The sequence below is a fragment of the Colletotrichum scovillei genome (assembly GCF_011075155.1).
Source record: "Colletotrichum scovillei strain TJNH1 chromosome Unknown Contig00008, whole genome shotgun sequence".
NCBI lineage: Eukaryota > Fungi > Ascomycota > Sordariomycetes > Glomerellales > Glomerellaceae > Colletotrichum > Colletotrichum scovillei.
The window spans coordinates 833463-855863 of record NW_023336266.1 but is presented as its reverse complement, the minus strand read 5'-3'; the positions used below and the strand labels follow the sequence as shown (position 1 = coordinate 855863).

Below are 22401 nucleotides of genomic sequence, written 5' to 3'. Positions count from 1 at the left end.
CATTCCTGGCTAAGAAGGAATTCAAACGGCAATTGTCACGTTCCAATGAGTCAAACTGCTGGATGGTGGTTCTGCGGGAATGGAGGGTGCAGAGCACTGCGTTGGACCATGTGCACAGACTAACACCCCTTCTTCTCCGCTCATTCAGATGCAGAAGTTGTCAAGGTGGATTGAGCTGTCTGGTGAAATGACTTATCCGCCAAGGAGAAAGCTATAATCAGTCTAGGGTACCATCATTTCAATCATATTCAAGCCCACTTGCAAGATTGCAGGCTTGGTGCGCGAGGTAGCGGAAAAGCATCTCATCTCCGGCTAGTGGAGTCCGGCATTCCCGCACTTCGGCCGACGAAAAATTGTGAATAACAAGATGTGGTTTACATCAGCCGAAATGGTTGAACAGCTTCACTAGGTAGACACAATAATTATGAGGATTAGACGACAATGAATTATCAGAAACATTAACATGAACTCTCTCTTCACAGTTGACACCGTCTCGCTGTGGTACCCTGGCAAGTGGGTGAAGGTACTGAGCTGGCTACTTATGTTCTTAATGCTACTGACAACGCTGCTGCTACTGCTACTATTATCGCAACTATCAATGCTACTAACGATGCCACGATCAATCATGCTAGCCCCTTTGCTCGGCATCCTTTCCGATCACCCACTTGCTCAAATGCTTCGTTTCGCCGCTTAGCTTTCGGTTACTAGGCCTCATCCACAAGTTGCGATTCCTCCTCTAGAACAACGCTGGTTTCCACCCGCCCGCGATGCCCCTAGCACCACAAAAAGCAACAAACGCAACCATGTACGCCGCCCCCGCAAAGATGATCAAGTTCCGATACGGCTCGGTCCCCGTCTTCAACAGGAATCCGGCCAAGGGAATACCCACCAGCGCACCAAAACTCGCAATAAAGTACGCCATGCCCGTCGACTTGCCATAGTCCTCGATCTTGCAGACACGTGAGATGCACACCGGCGACAAGCTGATCGCCGCCCCGGACCAGAATCCAAATAGCGTGGTAAAGGACATGATCTTGGCGTCCACGTCGCCCGCAGCGAGCCACAGTCCCAGAATCAAGACGCCGCAGCACAGGGACGTGACGCACATAGTGTTGAAGGCGCCCACGCGGTCGGCAATGTACCCCGGTAACATTCGTCCGGGTATCGCGCCGGCGTTGAGCAGGACGTTGAGGAGGAAGGACTTTTGCAGGCCGAGTCCCTTTTCGATGGCGTAGGACGATATGTACGAGTACGGGATGAAGACGGCAAACTCCACAAAGAAGACGGCCACCACCGTGACGCCGAATCTGGAGCCGCGCAGGAGGCGGAAGTCGATCAGGGCCTTGGCCTTGCGTTTGGGCGGGAGGCGTTTCCGGAGGAAGATGTTCGTGACGACCAGGCTGCCCGTTGAGATGAAGGCGATGATGCGCATGGCCCAGGGGAAGCCGATGCGGGGCGCGAGGTACTGGATGATGAGGGAGAAGCCGATGCCGCCGAGGCCGCCGGCCGTGCAGGCTACGCCGGTCGCGAAGGCGCGGCGCTCGTTGAACCAGTGGCCTATGGCGGAGAGGGCTGGGTTGAAGAGGAACGCGGCGCTGATGCCGCCGCAGATGCCGAAGGAGAGGAGCATTTGGTAGAACTCTGGGTAGGTAGGCGTTGCGTCAGCACTGATGCGAACCATGGTACTGTCGGTGCGATGCTGGTGTTGGGGGGGTTACCTGTCGACAAGCTGAGGAAGATCATTGAGGCAATCATGCCAATGGATCCTGGGATGAGTAGCACCCTGATATCGAATGCGTCAAATACTGGTCCTGTGATTGACACCATCGTCAGTCTCAATTGGGTTACCGGCACTCCAGAGAATACCGACCAATTTGTGCCCCGCAAGCCGTGATGAAAAACGCATAACAAGAGAAGATCCATCCCGCTTTGCTTTCAGGTACGCCCCTGAGCTCGTTCTGCAGCAGCCAGCCTTGGAGCACGGAAATGGTGTTGATGAGGCCCATCGGCGGGATCATGGCGCACCACGCGCCGACCACCACCATCCAAGCCTGAAACCCGCCGTCGGGATACTCGATTTCGTCGTCGTGGAGCTCATCGTCTACTGGGTCTCATTAGAGCTCGTTCGAAGGACTTTCGAGACCGAAGAGCGTGAGTTGGCTCAACTTACTTGTGTCCGATGCAGTCTTTGGAGATTGCAGTGTGGGTTGAGTGTCACCGGGAAAAGCTTCGATGGTTGCGTGATCGTTCGAGGACCGGCGCGGCATCGCAGGACTAGGACCAGCTTGTTTCTCAGCGCTCTTTTCCTGGTTATTCTCGAGACGTTCCTCCATGGTACTTGACTCGACGTTCGTACGCCCTCGTTCAAGAGTCGAGAGCTTGACTCAAAGTCTTACTTGCCCAAGGCAACTCCAACGGCCAAGAATCCTAACAAACAAGAGCGCAAGGCAAGAGGCAACTCAGACGAGAACATGCGGACGAAGTGGCCGCCGCCGTCTGACCTCTGGTGCGTGAAGCGGGCAATGACCGGTCATCGGGGGAAATGGAGACCGCCGGACCGGTCCGAGTTGTTGAGGGGAAGCAAAATCGGAACGCGCCGACAGCGATCAGCGCGGGAACGCCCCCACCTTCTTATCTGGGCACTTAAGGGAAATTCATCGCGAAATGTCACCGGAGCTTGCTGATAAGCCAGCCGCCATGTCGGCAGTGGAAGAGCAATTGAACAACATGTCAAGGTTGCAGGTGATACTTAGGTCGACGGTTGAATGCTCTTCTCAAGGGGATTATTTAAATGTTTTCTCATATTCCAAAGGGAGGATCGCATTCTAGGAGCCCGTGTTGCATCATCTTAGGGATGGTGAATGATGTATGCCAATATGTAAGGTGATTGAACAGTTGATCCCGCAGCTATCTCCATCTGTCAGGAACATCGAGTCAGCAAGTAAAAACATATACCTAATCAATGCCAATGGTGATATTGAAGAATGCTCGCGACCGGATTTAGACAGAAGTGGGTACAATGTCGTTGACATCGGCTAGACGCAACTGACGCTTACATGCACGCCCGTAGGAATGCATATCCCCACGATAGCTTCATGAGTACATGATCAATGCACACGTTTACAAAATTCTGACTATACACGCATAACATCAGTCATATTCCCTCACTTCAGATCACATCGTAACTTCAAGTAACTTCATTCGGTCATATTGCCGAAGTACAGAGCAATTTGAATTTCCATCGTTATAGACATCTTATCATTATCATCTTACAGCTAGTACACAAGAAACGATGCAAACTCCCAAGCCTGGTGAATAGAAACGCTCCTAACAAAACCCAGCGCTGGAGAATCTAGTCTCAGCGGATTGTCTTTGGGGTGTGGGGGGGAATATCATGCAAAAAAGAGTATAGAAAGCTCTACTGGTATCAAACTGTGCGCTGCGCGCCTACATCTCTTCGGATGCAAAATAAAACAAGAAAACAAACATGCGGACACACTCTGTCGTCCGAATAAACTAAGCGACCAAAATCAAATGGATTGAGGCTCATCGGCGCAGGTAGGCTTGGTCATCTCGCTGGCTGCCACAATGGCAGTGGAGACGTCGGCCACAGTGGGCTTCTCCTCGGCTGGTTCATCCGCCGCACGATCAGCGTCAATCACGGTGGGTTCCGCCTTCTCCACTGACACAGAGACAGACGGGACTTCCTCGGGGGCGGGCTTCTCCTCGACCTCAGCATCCTCCGGAAGAGGAACATCCGCCGCGAGAGGAGCCTCGCTCGTGGTGGGCTCCATCTTCTCGGTCTCTGATGACACAGAAATGGTCGGGACCTCGACTGGGGCGGCCTTCTCTTCAACATTTTCCGGAAGAGGAACATCTGCCGGGATGGGTGCATCGGTCGTGGCGGGCTCAATCTTCTCCACTGCTGGTGAGACAGGCGCAACATCCTCGGGGGCGGTGTTTGCGGCGCTTTCGTCTTCCACAGCCTGGGTGACAGGTGCCACAATGGGCTCCTTCTTTTCGATTGGCACAAAAGTAGCCGTGACCTTGTTCAGGGCAGGCTTCTCCTCATTCTCCTCGTCGGCCGTCTTGTTGGCAGCTCCCGTGATAATCTCCATCTTCTCGCGGAACGAGTCATCATAGTGTGAGAAAACGGAGGAGGTGCGGCAGGTATCGAGAGACGATCGGGCGGTTGCCGGGCCGTTATACGAAGAGAAGGTGGTGTCGGCGACGGACGAGATGCGGCTCCTATTTGAGTTGGACCGGGTGAGGGGGATCTGCTGCTGCATTTGTTGCAGCTGCTTCTGCTGCTCAAACTTGGCCAGCTTGTCTGCCACGCTGCCCTGCATGTTCCTGAGAACGGGAAGATCGCCATTGATTGTCGACTTCTTCTTCTTACCCTCCTCGAGCTCGCGGATCCAGGCGAGGCGGTCCGAGGCGATGCGGGATGATGCTCTCTTGCTGCTGCTGCTGCTGCCATCAAGATCGCGACCTCGCCACGGGGCGGATGCGGATGGTGGACCGGACGATGTGGGCGTTCCTGCAGCTGATGGGACCGATGTCGGCGCCGGTTGCCAAGACCGTCTACGGTCTGTGTTGGCGATTTCTGCGAGGAGAAGCTTGTTCGGCGCCGGGGCGGTCGTGGTCGTCGTTGACGACGAGGGCATTCCTGAGGGGTTCGAGTGGCGCTTTTCCGTGTTATGCTGCAGCCGTTGCTGTCTGGCAACGGTGTCGGCATTTTGGTGGTGGGGCCTAATGACAGGCCCAACTGGCGTGACGATTGCGGCGGCCCGTGACGGGACGTAGGCCGGTACGAAGGCGGCGCGTCGTGGCGGTTCGTGAAGCGGCAGTTTGTTGACTTGGTTCGATGTCGAAGTCGATGCCGTGGAAAACTGAGTGCGGATGGGTGCTGCAGCTGTGCGGGGAGTCTCTGGTGGTGGCCAGGGTTTCGAGGCGTGTGATTGTGGCTGGCCGGTCGAGCTGTTGTTGTTGATGATGATCACGCTCGATGTAGTGCTTGGTACAGCAGCAGTAGCAACAACAGTGGACCTCGAAGACATGGAGGGAGCTTGACCAGGGCGGCGTGCTTCAGCAGGCTTGCTGCTGGCGACAGAGGTGAGCAATGATGGCGAGGATTTGTTGAGGGTCCTCATGTCGACCGTGGAGAGTGCGGCTGTCGTCGCCTTTCTGGCAAACATGTCGGCGATTGGCGTCATTGTCGAGGTCCGCGAAGAAGTCTTCTTGACCTGCTTCGCTTGCTCTGCTCCCCTCGCGGGCTGCGACGGCGCAATGCGGAACGCCTCGAGAGACTGCAGGTCGATCTCAAGACTCGAGGTCCCGAAATCTGACACCTGGACCCGCGGAAGAGCTTTCATGCTCTCGTCCAGGGATGGTCGCTCCTGTCGTGACTCGCCCAAGACAGACAGTGTTGTCTTCTTTGCTTTTTCCCGGCCGCGGCGCACGAAGCTCGACAGCTTCTCCTTGACGGAGGGAAGCCGTCGCGGGCCCTTCCACTCGTCGTTGTTCCGTTCATGCTTGGTCGTCGACATGGTGTGTTTCCGCACTGCTTGACCCCTTCCTTTTGGGAGGATTAAGTCAAGGTTGTCGTGTTCAATTCTTTCGGACTCGACGAAATTCCCAAGGCCAAAGGGGGGAGGAAATTCCCCCACTGGAGATCACGTGAAGTAAACAAAATTGGCCCGGAGATCGCATTGATGCAGGGGCCGCTCATGCCACCCTAATTTGTCTCACGGTGACAAACCGCCCCCTGACAGGGGTCTAGCACTGCAACCTGAAGACACGTCGTTAGTTTCAAGGCCTATTTCGGTGCACTCTCCCGGATCTTCAATCAAAATGGGATTTGCCAATTAGTCACGATGCTTCTAGAAATGATCTAGAAATGAGTTTAATGGGGATTTTTCTGCCTCTGTCCGTCCTCCGTATCTTAGTGCACGTCATGAGTCATCCCGATCGTCGTTGAGGAGCGCTTCAGGAGGTAAATGTGCGGTGCTTTGTGACCGCCTCACTCGTTCATAAATCTCATGCTCAACTCACGACATTCATATGAGAGTGCGCATGAGGCTGGAAGCACAACTCTGGGTCCTCAACCAGTGGAGAACATGAAAATGATGGTAAGCGCGATGAAGTCGACATGATTTGATTAAGCTCCGTTGTATACTCCGTAACTCAGCATGAGAAGGCGAACTTCAAATCGCAGATATCTTGAGATCTTGGACACTTTAGGGCGCCGTGTTCCTTGTCATATCTTGTCCCAAAGGTGATTGCACGACTTTCTAAAACGTGTAGATACGGCCCGTGCTTTCATTGAGGTCGTTTCTTCAGTTTTTCCGTGGTCGATTTCCACTTCGACCAAGTATTATCTGTCATGCGTTCACTCTGAGTCCTGAAGCTCAAGTCAGTTCAACGCCTCGAGACTAGAATCCCTAGGTAACCTTAGTTCACACCGTACCGCTTCTGGTATAGTTGGCGTCGTCCAATTTGATCTGCTTCAGACCTTGGCATGCGATCCAGTGTCTAATTACAAGAAAAATCGAAATCCTCTTGTGCAATGAGAATTGCATTGACACACTCGTTGAGATATGTAATTGATCAGTGAAAGCACGACAACACGAAACTCTCAGTCCATATCGCTTAATCGATCATGGAACTTTTAGACTATTTGGTCGTCTCGTTGATGGCAAGGAAACCCACCAGTATCCTCAATATCAGATCTGGCAGACCAAACGAACGGGTCTCGTTGAAGTTCCAGGCCCGTTAGGGTCAACGCCTGATATCAGGAAGTGTTTGTGAAAATGAAACAGTGATTCTCACCACGGGTGCTCAGAATTTGTACTGGCTTCTGGTTTTGAAAATGAGGACTTGCTGAGAAACTTTGAAGTATGATTCAGGGAGGCGATGCTCGTTATGAGACCAACTATTCCAGCAGACGACACGTTCAAGCTTCGAGACTTTGCACGGAGTTCGGCTCGCTTCTGGCACTCATAAACTTACATAGACGAAGACTCAAGAGGCCCAGCTTGGCCATGAGTCAAAGGCAAAGCTTCAACACATTTTTACAGAGATAATCACATCCTGTAGCCTAGGTAGTGACTGAATGCCTCAATTTCGAGCGGGCAGTCCGTCTAGATCTTTGTGTTGAATGTTCATGTGCTGTATATTAGTGTCGTTTGATGTTCCCTTTTGCTAGCACTACTAAACCCAACCTTGATGGGTGCCCCAGCTCTTTCTAGGTCCAACTCACACCGCCGATGATTTCCAATCCACCTTGCTTGGCAGTAATGCCATAGAATGACTGAGTGATGCAGTCATACTGATATTATTCCAGAACCTCCAAGTTCCGTAGGCTCCTGATTGAGGAAGCTTGACACTGCTAGCAAATGCTGTAAACCTTAGTGTCTGTTGATCGAAAGAACAAGGGCCATCGAAATCGAAGTATGACAAGAAATGCAACAAAAGCACTATAGACACGATGATACCTTCACAGCATCAACTGTATCTCTCTTTCCGTGAAAGCTATGATTTAAAACATCAATCTCGAGTTTTATCATTTTGAAGCGTCACCGGATGGACAGCGTTTCTTATATCTCAAGAGTCCACACGCACGTAAGCCGCCCCCGAAGTTCTTCCTCGAGGTTCTACTACCTTACAATGAGAAGGGTGAGACTTACGGGAGGGAGTGCAGGATTGACATCCCGACCAAATTTTCTCCAAATGAAGTTGGTCCTCCCTCCCTTAAGCACCAATCATCATAGAGCATCAACTCCGGTGCTCCAATGCAACCCCGGCCTTCTGCGCGTCGTCACATTTTCTCGGTGGCAGCCGACCGAGATTTCCTAATTCTGCAGTTTTCTTTTCCGATGGCGCCTCTTCGCTACCGACGTTTCAGGGCCACACATAGCCTCCCTCCGGAATGTCCACTCAACTACTTTGTGAGCTCCCAATCAAGTCTTACTGTGGTAGGTAGCACTATACCAAACGTCCAATTCAGGCATTACGGATGAATGCACTCCATCATGGCGTCCCCTCTCAATGTGCTCGTGACAGGTACCCACCGTATTGTCAAGCAAGGAGGAATGCGGGAGACCAACGAGACATGGAGAAGACATAACTTCTCCAGGGTGGTTTGTCTTGTTCTTGACTTGGGAGTTGTGCCTGGTATACTACGCCAACGTGTCAGTGTGACTACCTCGCGATGGCACGATGCCTGATTCTGGCCTTCACCGAAGACTAAAGACCTTGGCTCGCGTGCCAATTAATTAATATCAAATGCCGTGATTCCGACGGTGTCGACACGCCGTCTGGTACTACCAATGCAGCACTATATATGCCACGCTCCTCGCCTGTCTAGAATGCATTCTGCCTGAACTAGGCAGCGCTCATCAACCAGATTCTCGGAAACGCAGGCAAATTATAGAGCCGTCGAAACCATGGGCAATCTTCTTCCTTCCTCCATTCTACTCGCCTTGGCGGCCACCGTCGCGGCCCACGGCCACGTCGACTGGCTTGTTGCCAATGGCGTCGCTTACCGCGGCTGGGATTCTCCTGCGTTCACGTACTCGCCCCCAACAAGTCCTGTCGTGGGCTGGAAGATCGACGCCCCTGATAATGGCTTCGTTGAACCAGTCAACTTCGGCACTGGCGACATTATCTGCCACAAGAACGGAAGCCCGGCCGGTGGACACGCCACTGTCGCCGCGGGCACCAACATCCAGCTCATCTGGAACACATGGCCAGAGTCACACAAGGGCCCGGTGATTGACTATCTCGCCAAGTGTACCGGTGACTGCGAGTCCGTCGACAAGACCACCCTCAACTTCTTCAAGATTGATGCTGGTGGTCTGATTGACATGTCCCTTACCAACGGCAAGTGGGCCGATGATGTACTCATGGCCAACAACTTCACATGGACCGTCCAGATCCCCTCGACTCTGGCCCCGGGCAACTACGTGCTGCGTCACGAGATCATTGCTCTCCACTCTGGCGGCAATGTCAACGGCGCGCAGGCGTACCCGCAGTGCTTTAACCTCCAGGTCACTGGAGGAGGTTCCCTTGCCCCGGCCGGCGTCAAGGGCACGGCACTGTACAAGTCTGACGACCCGGGCATTCTTTTCAACCTCTACACGAGCCCTCTCGTCTACCCCGTTCCCGGCCCCACCCTGGTCTCGGGACTTGCCTCGACCGTTGCCCAGAGCACCGCTCGCATCACCGCGACGTCGAGCGCAACCCCGGCCGGAGGAAGTGGTGGCAGCAGTCCGACTACCTTAAGAACGACTACCACTGCGGCGGGTGTGACAACCACCGGAGCTGGAACGACGACGACCACAGCCGCGAGTGGCGGTAGTGGAACCGTTCCTAAGTACGGTCAGTGTGGTGGACAAGGATGGACTGGCGGAACTGTTTGTGCTTCTGGCTCGACCTGCACAGTCTTGAACCAGTACTACTCGCAATGCACTTAAGTTGATGGTTGGAGCTCGAGAGGATACGGAGTGCTTTGTAATTACCTCATGTAATCCTGTACATACAATCACCCTTGTAAACGTGTCAGTCTTCACTTGATGCGTGTCGTGTACAGCGCAGAATTTTCGAGTGCCCCATCGATACACCAATGACGAAAGTGGTGTGACATAAACCAAGTACCTTGATCTAGCCATGAGTCCATATGTTAAGACCAGTCTTGATCCCTCTTTCAGGAGGTAATCCAGCGTGGAGTGTTCTAGGGTCGAGTCTCCCTGAGTTCGTCCAGCTCTTCCAAAATACTGCATTACCGGGGACAGCCTTGACTGTGAGGGCCACGACGTCGCCACATTCTACATATTTGCACCAGCCTGGATCTTCCAATGTCCAATTGATGCGGATATTTGGAAACTGGGTCCCACACCTATCGCATGTGGCTTCGACGATTGCGAAAATCGTTGTGAGTCGGTGGGTCAAGGTCTTGTTGGCACTGTCCTCAAGAGGGTCTACGTGGGGACGGAAGAGCTGGCCGGGGCCATATCGCGTCAGTTGTAGCGATTCATGAAGGCTCTCCTTCGTGTAGCCCTGAATCTCGGAGGCTCGTCTGATGATTCGCTGGACAATACGATCTCCGTCAGGAAGATATGCGGTGCTGCTTGTTCGATCCATATCTACCTCTTGAACGCCATTGTTGTATACTGTCGATCTCTCAAATAACGGCTTCCTGTAAGAAGCTTGTTAGTCAGGGAGACTTGATGGTGATATGTACTTGCCCAAGACGCAATAAATAGGCTCTTTCTACCCATGACAGAAACCCAACAACATATATAATCAGTGGGTCATAGCTCAAGATTCGAATTGAATATGTCTTCTCCTTCGGTTGAAAGAGTAACACCCAATACATATGCGGCCAAAGGATGACGATGGTAGATACAAGGGCCCCGAAAAGAAACACCCTTCTAGAAAAATTGTATCCTGGCATATTGAGATCACTACATATCGGGCACCTAGTGAAAACTCATGTCTCGAGCGGATCCGACCATCTTTGATATTAGAATTGAGATTTGGGATCCGTGAGGTGTCCCCCAGTCCTTTGAACAGTGAAGGGGACGATTACTATACTGGGGTCTGGTTTCTAGCACGACAGTAGCACTGAAGCAAGTCCTGAGTTTAGCCCCAGTAGCAATGATGAGAATGACGTGTAGGTTCTGTAAGAGCTTTGGTCTGATGTCGATGAGATGAAATTCTTCTCGTTTTGAAGCTGTCGTGGCACGAGCCAACAAAATCGTTCATTGTCCCTGAACTATCCATGGGCAGATTATGCGGTCGATTAAAGTATAGGGCTGACTGAACATACGAAAGATGTTTAGACTCGTAAAAGGGTCGCTTGAAGATGCTGTCTTGGTATTAGTCGGCTGTCCTCTTGATGGCTTTGTGCCCGTGCCGACACCAACACTGCACAAGGCAGCAGGGAATTGCCACATTCGAACAATCACACCTTTTAACTTGATCTAGACTTGGCTGAGACCCTTGCCCAAAGCGCTTTGCCTCACTTGATTCCACTTGTATGAAGATCTTGCCTTTTCCAGCCTCAAAAAGGTGGAAGTATAATATTAGGAAGCTTGCTTGAGTACGACCTAGGGCAAGCCATGAAGGGTATGCTGTTCACAGACCACCATAAGACAGCAGAATTACAGCCAAAGAAATAGTCAGTGAATTTTAGCCGACGGGAGAAGGGAAATCCCAGAGCTTCTGGTCAGTCACTGAATCCCTGCACCATCCATCTCATAAAGTTGGAACAACCCCACTCCTCCGCCCGATATCACACCCGCCCAAGACCCGCGCAGTCTTCGTAGAGGATAGCTGGGATAATTCGGGAAATTCTCTCCAATGAAAGCTTTGAAATGCCCGATCTACTGGGTGGGGCCTAAACATGATCAGACACAATGGAACCTTGAGTTGACCACATAACGCGGATACGCTGTGGGGGTCTTCCCGGGTCTCAAACCTTGCCACCGAAAATGACCAGCAACAACCCCTCCGGAGGACCGCAACTTTCCAATGCAAAGTTTCACGCGGCTAACGAACCGAAAATCCTTCATCAATCTGGCGTTTGGTGTATCTGGAACGTTGGGCAGCAAATACTGCAAGTTGCAACTTAGATCTCATTCACCACTCACGTTATCCGACATGCTTCCTCGTGTGCATATGAGCATGCTTCAATCATTGAACGACGATATGCCGGTTGATGCACATGTCTTCATTTGCGGATGATGTGACATATTCAAATGCGACTGATGGTGTATAGCTGCACACACAATTTGAAAATTCGTCTTACGCGGCTGGTAACATTTGATGAGTGGCCCATGATATCAAGCTTGTGATCAGTCATCCTCGCCGGACGCTGTCTCATTCAAGAGACCGACAGACATTATCAAGGTCCTCCTCAATTTTATATCACCTATCCTTATAACTCAAATCTAGGATGACCATTCTTGCTGAAGCCTGACGCCGTCAACGATACAAGATCTCAGGAGGAGCATGTTGAGCATTCCTAGCCTGTAAACTTTGGTTTCACGGCAGGATCCGACTTACTCCGCGGATGACCACTTCATGATTGGACCAGCCAGAGGATTTCTTACACCATGCACAATTCTCTGCACGGGGATCTTGAGCTTATCAGTCCCAAGTAATTCAAACATTTGATGTGACCGGCAGAAAACGAACTCTTGGGATTCCCAATATTCAATACCAAATGTTTGCCGAGCGGCATTTGATCAACCGTATCGCAATACCGCTCGATAATCCATATATTAGGGCATTACCGTGACCGCCCCAGTGGGAGGATAGAATGAGTGGCGTCCTAGTGTTTATCTCTGAAAGATAACTAAGTTCTGGAAACACCAACCTGTTCCTGATTACAGCTCTTTCAATGCGGGTCGAGATTGCTTTCTTCTTGCTCGCGGGTGTTGTGGTGCAGGCGGTGCCTCGTGCCATGGTCACTGAGAATGACGGACTTCTTGATGACTTCGAAGTAAGTAACTGCGATTGCTGGGTCAAAGTGTTCGATTCCATAGACTCACCATTGGCAAGGTGAAGAACTTCATGGAGTCTTCGTCGGAAGGCTCGAGTATGCCGGAGTGGGTTGCACGTCCAAAGGGGAGAGTCCCACCATCCGGCCCAAGCAAGAAAATCAACTGAGCCCGGTGATAATTCTCTGTTTTAAAGTCTCAGAATTTGAATGAACCCTATTCGTTTCGTCCAAGAGCTGCGTACGTATAGATGTCAACTCTTCAAACATAAGCCTACAGAGGTATGATGTGCTGTTGACTGACAATGTGTTAGGTTTTACGCGATGGAGTCAAAAACCCAGGACAGATCCCAGAGACTCTTTCCAGCCCTCGTTAAACAACTCTCTTAATCCTCAGTATTGAATCATTGGTTTTGGTAGCGAATCGAAACAGAGCGACCGAGTACGATTATTGCGACCTGCGATCTTACGGAAGGAAATCGACAACAAGCCCTTACCTTTTACTGTCTTGGCTACTTACTGGGCATTCTGCGACTCAGTACTTACGATCGTTACAAAACAACACTGGAGAGCCGGAATTGATCGTCTGCTTGCTGTTGAATAGTTCACAGTTCTGGCCCTCTTTTTGATAGTGTCAAAATGCCAAACACTCGTTTACAAATCGATTCCCGGAGCGAGTCTACTTTATGATAGAAACGTACCGATTTAGTATTGAGAAAAACTGCATGCAATCCCAGAACACCACAACAGGACACTGGGTTGACTGCTGCTTCCTTACCATAAAGTTACACCACTATCTTTGCCACATCGGTGTTCTTGAATTGTGTACCACCGCCCGCCATTCAACAACTCCATATTGCAACAGCAGGTCTTCGACCTTTTTCGAACCCGGAATGTGGGGGTTCCTTGTGCATATTGCACAGGCTAAGTCTGATCGCGTTTGCAATTCATACGTGGTCATCACTGGACTAAGCTCCTTTGATATCGAAGCTTTCTCTCCCAGTGTTTCTTCAAGTCCTGATCGGACGGCATGATCGGCCGGGCTGTGGAGCACATCCGGGCCAGATTAAAACAAGCTTCTCCCTTCCACTGCCTAGATAGGAAAGACCTTGTTCTAAACGAGTCAAACCCGGCCAACGTCATCCTTATTCTGCAGCTTTCAAGTGTTGTAGCTGCCCCGTGTGACTCAACGTTCGTCTCTTCGAGGAAGCTGGAGGAAGCAAAGAGCTGGAGCAGATCGCCTTGGAGCTCGGATCGTGTGAAGCGTAGTGGTTTTCGGATCCGTCAGAGACCTGGTGAAACGAAACAACTCCAGGGGCGCTCGGCCGATATGTTAACCCCGAAAAAGAAAGCTGAGGAGGTTCACCCTCAGTGTCTCTGAAACGTCCCCTTTCTCCGTGCGAGACCGAGACCGTGGGAAGGTCAAAGAGCACATGCGTTACGATGCCGCATTTGGTTCCTGTCACACGTTGACAGCGTGCACGGCTTCATCATTACCTGCAGCAATTGGTGATGATCCGAAGCCCTAAGCTGCACCATCTTTTGGAATCTTCCTGTACCTGGGTGCCCTTCACACCTGCACGCCCAGTCGAGTGAACCATAAGCGAGGGGCTTGATTCCGAACCTTGGGGCATCAGATCTAAACGAATGTTCCGCGGATATGTCAAGCTGTAAATAGCCTAGATGCAAAACACGATGGGATCTGTGATCTTGGCTTGCAGACTAGCCGAGCGCACCGACACCATATCATGCGCATGCCGTCCTCGGACACTCGTGCTGGAGCGGGCGGGAAGGACGCGACCCGTCACCAAAGGGGCCTCGTCTGGGTTTGTGATAGCAATTCGAGCGGAAACCATGACCACAAGCAGCTCAATCTCATCACATGACCTGAGGAACACTCCATTCTGATCTTGGTCCGTGTCGGAGGGGGGGCCAAGGATACTGATCTCCCGGCTCTCTGGTTTAAAACCCTGGAGGCGACAAGCTCGAAAGCTTGCTCGAGTCAGCCGCAGGGTCTGCCCCCCGATTCCTTTCCCCTTCTTCAGCCCATCTCCCGCCTTCCTTTTTAATATTGGATCGTTCTCGGGTTTCTTTTTCATTCATCATTACTACCGGAATACACGACATCTCATCAACATGGTTTACACGGGGAAGCCCTCGGGCGGATGCAAGTTGTGTAGGATAAGGAAGGTCAAGTGCGATGAGGCGAAGCCCTTCTGCATGAGATGCACGAAGTCGAAGAGACACTGCCCAGGCTACGGCCCCGTCGTTCGCGATTCGTCAAAGTCCGCCGACAAACTCAAGAAGATGAGAACAAATAGCACCGATAGCAACATGTCTTCCGCCGACTCATCGACAAAAATCAAGATCGGGTCGCCCGGATACTGTTGCGATAAAACATCGTCATTAAGCCCGCCAAGAAGAAACTCATCCCCATTCAAAATCGGACATGAAGAGGGTGACCTCATCGAATGCTTCAAAAACGTTCCAGGAGGACTGACAAATCCGCTCGACGAGCAAGCCTCGTGTCTCTTCCTCTCCGAGTTCGTCAACGTACCTTTGACGCCAACAGCTCGGGGCTACTACGCCTTTTTGCCGCGTTTTCTCGGTCGTGGCCAGATATCAGTCTGCCTTTCAGCTGCCTTCAAGGCAACATCTATGGCCGCCCTGGCGATGCGACAGTCAAAAGGAGCAAGAGGCCCTGCCCTCCTCCGTGCACAAGAGCACCATGTGGCCGCTTTACGAGCAGTTGGCCAAGCGATTGCCGATCCCAAGGAGATCGACAGCGATCAAACCCTAGGGGCCGTTCTGATGCTGGCTTTCTACGAGGTTAGCCATCATCAGTGTTTTGGCTCTACCCTCTGCTAACATATCACAGACATTAATGTCAAAGGACTCAATGAAGGAATACATCAGCCATCTCAAAGGCGCTGCCAAGATTGTCCAAGTACGTGGCCAGAAGTGCCTAGAGACGGATGAGGGTCGGGAAATGTTCGCCATGACACGCAACCAATGCATTTCCGTCCAGAATCTGTTTAAAGAGTCGGAAATGTCTGGCTACTCATGGCTACTGTACAATGAGGCGGTTCAGCGTTCAAATCGCGCCACCGTCGACATCAATCTCCTCTGCAACCAACTCCAGCAGGGTGTGGACCGCATCATTGCCCTGGCGAGAGACCCTACCGACGAGACTGTGGACAAGATGCTCGACCTACTCGAAAAATGCCGGAAACTCGAAGACGAGTTCAGAAAGCTCAGCGAGAACCCGAATCCGCAGTGGAAAGTCGAGGTCGCCGAATGGGTCTTTGACCGAACCGACGAAGAGCTCGATACCGAGCCCACGTTTGACGGTCAAGTGTACAAGTTTTTCAACTTACCAATGGCTGTGTTGCATTTGGTCACATGGTGTTCTCACCTCAACCTCATTACGACGATGATCCGCGCCAGCTCGTGGTTAGCATCGGCTGGTAGAGAAGGCTTGAGCGACTACGACGAGTACGGCGACCTGGTTCAGTCCGCGAGCACACGGGTTGCCAATATCGTGTCAGCGGTTCCGTATTTTTGCAGTTGGAACGGGTACGGCGTCATTGTTTCTCAGTTCCCCTGCGGCACGACAAAGCCAGATGATCCGCTCAAGGGCGAGGCCGGTCTCATTGTCATGTGGCCGCTTGCCATGGCCTTGAAGAGCGACTACGCCACGCCAAGACAGAGACGATATCTGAGGGGCCGCCTCCGTTACATTGCAGACGTATCTGGTATCAGTCAGGCCAGGTTTTTAATGAGCGAAATTTGATATGACGATGGCTAAAACGACATTTTGGGTGTACTTGTACGTGGTAAGATTCAGGCAGACTTGGCAAGATGGCGTCGGCTACTTTGAGCATAATGGTTTGGAGCGCATCAGAGGTTACATTGCGGGAGTTGGGATACCAAGGCTGGGCGGCTGCAGTTATCAGACTGATTTTGAGGAGTGATACCATATTTAGTGACGATACATGTTAAACCGACTGAGACGAATAAAGTACAGAATTGTTTAGTGCTATTGATTGTCTATTCCAGTACCTTCATCCAGCACCCAGCAAGACGGCATTTGCGAGCCTTCGGCTTGCGTTGCAGCCCTAAGCCACATTCTTCCAAGACCCCTCAGCCATCGGGGGGTCGGTAGAATGATACCAAATCATCGCCAGAGAACCTGTTTCTGAGAACATGGAAGATCACGACATTTCTCCAAGCGGCAATGTGCCGCGACCAATGTTGGTTTCTCGTTGGGGCTAGACCTCTTTTAGGGGTTTCATCCCATCGTCTCTGGTACCGCCTAGCGTTTCGAAGTGAGAGCCAAGTCCTGACGCTATTTAGACTTTGGAACCAACAAACAGCTTGAAGTCTCCACACACTCGGCGGAATCAGGCGCGCACGGAGTAGAAACACGAACCAATGTCAACATCACCTCATGAATTGGATGACCAGCTGTACGCCCAATCGAATCCTCTCCCTCGGTCGTTTTCCATCAGACATAGAAAGGAGCTACCCGCATGTATGGATTTTACAGTATGATCCATCAGAACGGGGAAAAATTGGTGTCTGTACAGCCACTTGTCATTGTGGGTAGCCAAATCAGCAGTGCGAATGTCCTGTCAGGATTTCGATGATTGCATCAGCTTTCAATTGAGACTCAACAAAACGGGGTCAAGTCGGAATCATAATGAGTACCGCGTCATGTTCTGCGAAACCACTGAGTTCGTCACAAGCATTCTGGCCCAGTCTTATAACGGACTGTCGGTGGGTTAGATCAGCCGTACATACATGGGATGATGGAAGATCCTATGAGCGTTTGCTATTCCCGCTGTGTTCCTTCATTCGCGCCCTCAAGCAGATGCAGGGACTAGCATGTGTGCACAAAGCGGTTCCCGCCGAAGTAGATCACCGGGCGGGTAGCAGCTTGTTCCCCTATGCAACCGCGGTCCGAATTATGCCAGTCATGGCTTGCGTACTCGACGACGGTCTATCCTATCGAATCGAGTCCGTCTTGACGCCAAGATAGATCCCTCCAGGTTTTCTTCAACTCGATGTCTTTGGAAAATATCCTATACATGCATGCAAAAGGTTTTGCGCCTGTCAAGCCGGAGAAAAAACCACCACATGCATGCAAAAATATTAGAGATAAGGTCAGAGTATGATACGGTACGCTATTATCCCTCACTTGAGAACGTCCTCATATACAGACGATAACACGCACATGACGGAATAAGCAGCCCGTAAGAATTCATCGTCATCCGATCTAGCCAAAACATTCTAGAGTCTTGCAATGAACAGTTCGCAATACGGTGTGATGCCATTCATCTTTTTATCCCCCAAAAGCAGAACGCCTAATCTTTATATAACCGCTGGAAAAACCAACAAAAGAAAACAGTCTAATAAGTCCCATGTCCATACTTCGGCCGCCAGTCCAAGTTCTCCCGGAAAGTCTTCCAATCCACCGGCTCTGTTGTTCCAATCACCTGTGCCTTCACCGATTCACCATCCTTGTCAAACCAGACTCCATTAAAACACCGAGTCTCATGCAGCGTAACATGAGAATCAAAAACATCCCGAGAACAATCACACGTGATAATCTCCCTCTTCACACTAGAAGCCCTATTCAGCGGAAACAGCATCTTCAAAACATCGGGCAAGATATCCGGATCACCCCGCTTCATGACCATGTCGATCGGGATATCCTCGCCAAACAGCAGAAAGACGCGGAATGAGGTGCGCACGCCGTCAGCGTGCTCCTTCCTGACGCCGATGCTGGCCATCTTCCTGTAGAGCTTCGTGGGCAGCGTGCCGTGGTGCGGGTCGAACCAGTTCGTGATGATGTTGTTGAACTCGTCCGCTTTGACGCGGAAGTCAAAGGTGCACTCGATCATGACCAGGCGGCGGCAGTGCGAGGGCTCGACCTTGTTAGATTCGCAAAAGTGGCGCTGGTATTTGCCGTTGATGGCTCTTTCCATCTTGATCTTCACGCCGCTAAGGACCTTTCCGATGATGGATCTCTTCCTTTCGGCGGGCATCTTGTCTGGTTGTTTTTGAGGTAATAGAGTGAGGTGTCTTTAGAGTGAAGGGGATAGATTGTTCTGTGAGCGAAGCTGGATCGATTTGAGGTGGTAAATTGGTTTTGTTGGTCTGTCTGTCTGTGGGTTGATGATATCTGAGACAGGAGAAGAGGTTCATCTTGTGTCTTCATATCCAACTGCAACATTATGAGGCTGCTCGTTCTGCATATAACAATGAAGAGGAAGATTTGTAGTTACACAATGTTATTGAGCTGTTGTCAAAGCAGAGCATCAACCAATTCTTCACAAGTCTGCATGACAACATTACTAAGTATAGGTCTGGGCTTTGTCAACCTCTGATAATGCCCACAAAGACCTCTTTGAGATCTTTAAGTAGTGGAAGATAATGCTATTGCACTCCTCTTAGCTATGTGTTCCTGTTTGAGGCAAGTTAAAGAAGTTGTCTTCATTGACAGCACAACGTGGATTCCATTTAGCGAAGCTAAAGCGTGAAAGGATGTGAAAGAACGAAACAATGCTATTCTAGGTACAGACTGAATACAATTCCTTGTCTAAAGTAGACAATCTGCATGTATCTGAGAGTGAATCTCAAGTGACAGGACTCAGGTAGTCAATACTGCACTCAAAGTGACTTCGACAACCAACTCAACAAACGATATAATCAACTTTCAGGATACCGCCCGCAATCAACTCAACTTTAGCCTCACAGTTGACTGGTTGCGTTGCATATGAATACAGCACCGCAGCTAATGGAGCGAGTTCAAGCCTGATACGTGTCGAACCACGTTTGAAGTTGAATCCCTTACCGAGAGTCTTTTCTCCATTCCACCGAAGCTCATGTGATGCCCCACGAGGTTAATTAAAGAGAGACAATATTGCCAACAAGAAGTTGGATATCTTTTGACAAACTATGTGAACGCAAAAGGGGTAGAGTTTATTAGTCCGCCACACTTCGTGGCAGAATGTGGCGAACAGATAGGAAAGCTTCCGATGGGATCGCCTCCTCACAATAGTGCAAAGACTTCATGCGCGAACAGGACAAGATTCGTCTCTTGCTTCGCCTGAAGCTTGACCAGCCATCGCATTTGTTGCAGTGTGAGCCCGATCCAGATACAGAGCCGTGCAGACTTGGCAGGTAAGCTTCCGGACCCGAGGAAGCTTCCGGGTTTCCATCTCACCTTGCCTACCTTGGATAGGAAGGTAGAGTAATGTTCGGCTTAAACTACATTGGCTGCACTCAAATTATGTGTGTGATTTCGAGAATAAGAGAGGGCGAAAGAGCGCAAGGCTAACGATAATCTAAATGACACTTGCCAAGTCAGTAAGGCTGACGTGGTTGTGCAGCCCGCCGGCTCACTCTGCAGGGCTACTACTGTCTTGGATCTACGCGCCAACGCGGCGGTTCGCATGTGACGACTAGTAAGGTTAGGTTCGATCGCCCGTTTGTGGGGTAATTGAAGCTGCGGGACGGGAATCCTGTTGCCGCCTATGCGCCTGGCCGCATTGCCAACTCATCCCACACATCTGCCATGGCATGTAATCCCACGACAGGCGCGCCTTAGCTGAAGAGTGGCGATGCCGCTTTTTCTCGACAGTCTTTAATACCATACCACGAACCCACTTGTGTGATTCTTTTCTTTCATGCGACGGGGCCTTCGTTCTGTCCGAAATTCCGTCTGAGCTGTTGGAGAACGGTGACGCATCAACCCGACGTGTTCGTTGTGTGTCATGCTCGAGGTCTGAGCACCGAGCTTGCGGGAACGCCTCAGTTCCCAACCACCGCCACACCCGACCTAGATAATCAATTGGCAGCCTCTTTCAAGTCGGCTTGATTGATTTCGATGCCAATTGTGTAATGAGGAGCTCCTTAGTTGACAAGCGATCATGAGGAGCCTTTCAACCTTCCTATCGCTGCTGCGCCTGGCAGATTGGGTAACACCAGCCCAAAGCGACGCAACGCCATCAAGCAACACGGCCGCGAAGCCATGCTCCCCCGATACCTTTGTATTCCCCACGGAGCTCGAGGGCGCAGACCTCGTGGGCGTGACGGCGGCCGAGGTCAGAGACCTGACGTTCAGCCCATTGACACCAGAGGGTCGCGCAGCCATCCCGTCGACGGGTGTCAGCTTCTGCAACGTGACGGTCAAGTACGTCCACACGGACTTCTACGACGTGACGCAGGTGCAGATATGGCTTCCATCTACCGAGGCGTGGAACGGACGGTTCGTGGGCGTCGGAGGAGGAGGGTACTCGGCCGGGCAGTTTGGGAGCGAAAAGGTCGTTGCGACGCTGGCGCAGGGATATGCGAGTACGTTTTCCGTCACTGACTCTTCTCCGCTCGCGGTTGCTCTTGCTGGAATTTCAGACGCGTGAGCGCAGACTAATGGGGCGATAGCAAGCTCAACGGACGCCGGGCACGATCATACGACGTGGGAAGAGGCCCCTTGGGCGCTGAAGAAAGATGGCACGGTCAATGAGCGATTACTCGTAAACTACGCCCACGTCTCGGTGCACGACATGACCATCATCGCAAAGTCGATTGTAACGCAGTACTACTCTCGGACACCAGAGTACTCGTACTGGAGCGGTTGCTCGACGGGTGGCCGGCAGGGCATCATCGAAGCGCAGCGATATCCGGGAGACTACGACGGCATCCTCTCCGGTGCACCGGCCGTGAACCAGCCAAGTCTCATCATCAGCACGTACTGGCCCCAGTTCGTGATGAACCAAAAGGGGGTGTACCCGCATATCTGCGAGCTGATTCTCATGACGCAGTTCGCGATCGACGCATGCGACGAGCTTGACGGCGTAAAGGACAACATCATTGCGGACCCAGATAAGTGCGCATTCGAACCGGCAAGCGTGGTCGGCAAGGAGCTCGATTGTGGGAATATGAAGATGGTCATGTCGGCGGAAGCGGCTGATGTCGCGCGGGAGATCTGGCGGGGCCCGCACGGCGCGGATGGGAAACCGCTCTGGCTGCCAAAGGGATATCCAGTCGGCGCACCCTTCACTGGCCGCTTCGGGCTCGGGAACACAAACTGCAGTGTACCGGACGCGCCCTGCGTCGGTCGGCCATTCCAGATGTCGGTGGAATGGATCCGCAACCTCGTGCACAAGGACCCAAGCTACGACGTTAACGGCATGACGTTTGCCGATCTGGAGGCGGCATATGAGACTAGCAGGCGGGAGTTTGACAGCATTATCGGGGCCAACAATCCAGACTTGTCCGAGTTCAAGAGACTTGGGCGTAAGATGATTAGCTGGCACGGGCTGGCCGACGAGTGTGTAACGATGCGCACGTCAAGGGACTATTACGATCGGGTGCTGGCGGTGGACGCTGCGGCTGATGGGTATTATCGCCACTTTGAGGCGCCAGGAGTGTACCACTGCTATGGGCTGAATGGAACGTATTACCCGCTGAAAGGGCTGGAGACGCTGCGAGCTTGGGTCGAGGAGGGGAAGACGCCGGCTGTGATGGACGGGTTCAAGTTAAGCGGAGGGAACGATAGCGCGGCGCCGATAAGACCGTTGTGCGCATATCCAGCGGCTCTCAAGTTTGTCGGTGGCGATGCGAATAAGAAGGACTCGTGGGTCTGCGAGAAGCAATCAGCAAGTTACCCGAAGCCTGAGTGGAACAGGGACGAGTTGTAGTATTGGAGTCATGTAGCGGAGGATCGTGTTCCATGTCTGATGTAGTAATTTGAATAGCATCTTATCGGTAGAAAAAATAATACCAGTCATGTCGTGGAATGGAACATCGCGGATGGATGATAGACCTGTGAGGTGGTCTTGTTGCCTTCCGGAGGGTTCTTCCGGAGTGTGGTCCGCCAATGGCAAAGA

The 22401-nt window shown here is 51.7% G+C and overlaps 7 protein-coding genes across 7 annotated transcripts; 3 read left to right on the top strand and 4 right to left on the bottom strand.

Moving 5' to 3' along the window:
• Window positions 1–631: 631 nt before the first annotated feature.
• Window positions 632–2559, bottom strand: HER10_EVM0010989 (riboflavin transporter MCH5). Its single transcript, XM_035480432.1, has 4 exons — window positions 2171–2559; window positions 1871–2104; window positions 1719–1811; window positions 632–1641 (listed from the first exon to the last, which is right to left on the bottom strand). Exons 1-4 carry the CDS (start codon window positions 2331–2333, stop codon window positions 737–739), a joined length of 1395 nt encoding a protein of 464 aa, XP_035330973.1. The 5' UTR covers window positions 2334–2559; the 3' UTR covers window positions 632–736.
• An 825-nt stretch (window positions 2560–3384) lies between these two features.
• HER10_EVM0006774 (uncharacterized protein) lies at window positions 3385–5614 on the bottom strand. The gene has a single exon (XM_035476350.1). It carries the CDS (start codon window positions 5547–5549, stop codon window positions 3531–3533), a length of 2019 nt encoding a protein of 672 aa, XP_035330749.1. The 5' UTR covers window positions 5550–5614; the 3' UTR covers window positions 3385–3530.
• A 2833-nt stretch (window positions 5615–8447) lies between these two features.
• Window positions 8448–9476, top strand: HER10_EVM0008095 (glycosyl hydrolase family 61; the record flags this gene model as incomplete). Its single annotated transcript, XM_035477629.1, has 1 exon — window positions 8448–9476. The coding sequence occupies one exon, from the start codon at window positions 8448–8450 to the stop codon at window positions 9474–9476; it is 1029 nt and encodes a 342-aa protein (XP_035330819.1).
• Window positions 9477–9663: 187 nt separating this feature from the next.
• Window positions 9664–10378, bottom strand: HER10_EVM0002032 (uncharacterized protein; the record flags this gene model as incomplete). Its single annotated transcript, XM_035471761.1, has 2 exons — window positions 9664–10198; window positions 10248–10378. 2 exons carry the CDS (start codon window positions 10376–10378, stop codon window positions 9664–9666), a joined length of 666 nt encoding a protein of 221 aa, XP_035330468.1.
• A 4263-nt stretch (window positions 10379–14641) lies between these two features.
• On the top strand, window positions 14642–16298 carry HER10_EVM0005213 (uncharacterized protein; the record flags this gene model as incomplete). The annotated part of the gene is made up of 2 exons (XM_035474835.1): window positions 14642–15334; window positions 15384–16298. The coding sequence occupies 2 exons, from the start codon at window positions 14642–14644 to the stop codon at window positions 16296–16298; spliced, it is 1608 nt and encodes a 535-aa protein (XP_035330650.1).
• A 1827-nt stretch (window positions 16299–18125) lies between these two features.
• Window positions 18126–18555, bottom strand: HER10_EVM0012560 (uncharacterized protein; the record flags this gene model as incomplete). Its single annotated transcript, XM_035481953.1, has 2 exons — window positions 18126–18139; window positions 18192–18555. 2 exons carry the CDS (start codon window positions 18553–18555, stop codon window positions 18126–18128), a joined length of 378 nt encoding a protein of 125 aa, XP_035331061.1.
• A 1350-nt stretch (window positions 18556–19905) lies between these two features.
• HER10_EVM0007620 (tannase and feruloyl esterase) lies at window positions 19906–22272 on the top strand. Its single transcript, XM_035477172.1, has 2 exons — window positions 19906–20866; window positions 20954–22272. Exons 1-2 carry the CDS (start codon window positions 20443–20445, stop codon window positions 22210–22212), a joined length of 1683 nt encoding a protein of 560 aa, XP_035330798.1. The 5' UTR covers window positions 19906–20442; the 3' UTR covers window positions 22213–22272.
• The last annotated feature ends 129 nt before the right edge of the window (window positions 22273–22401 follow it).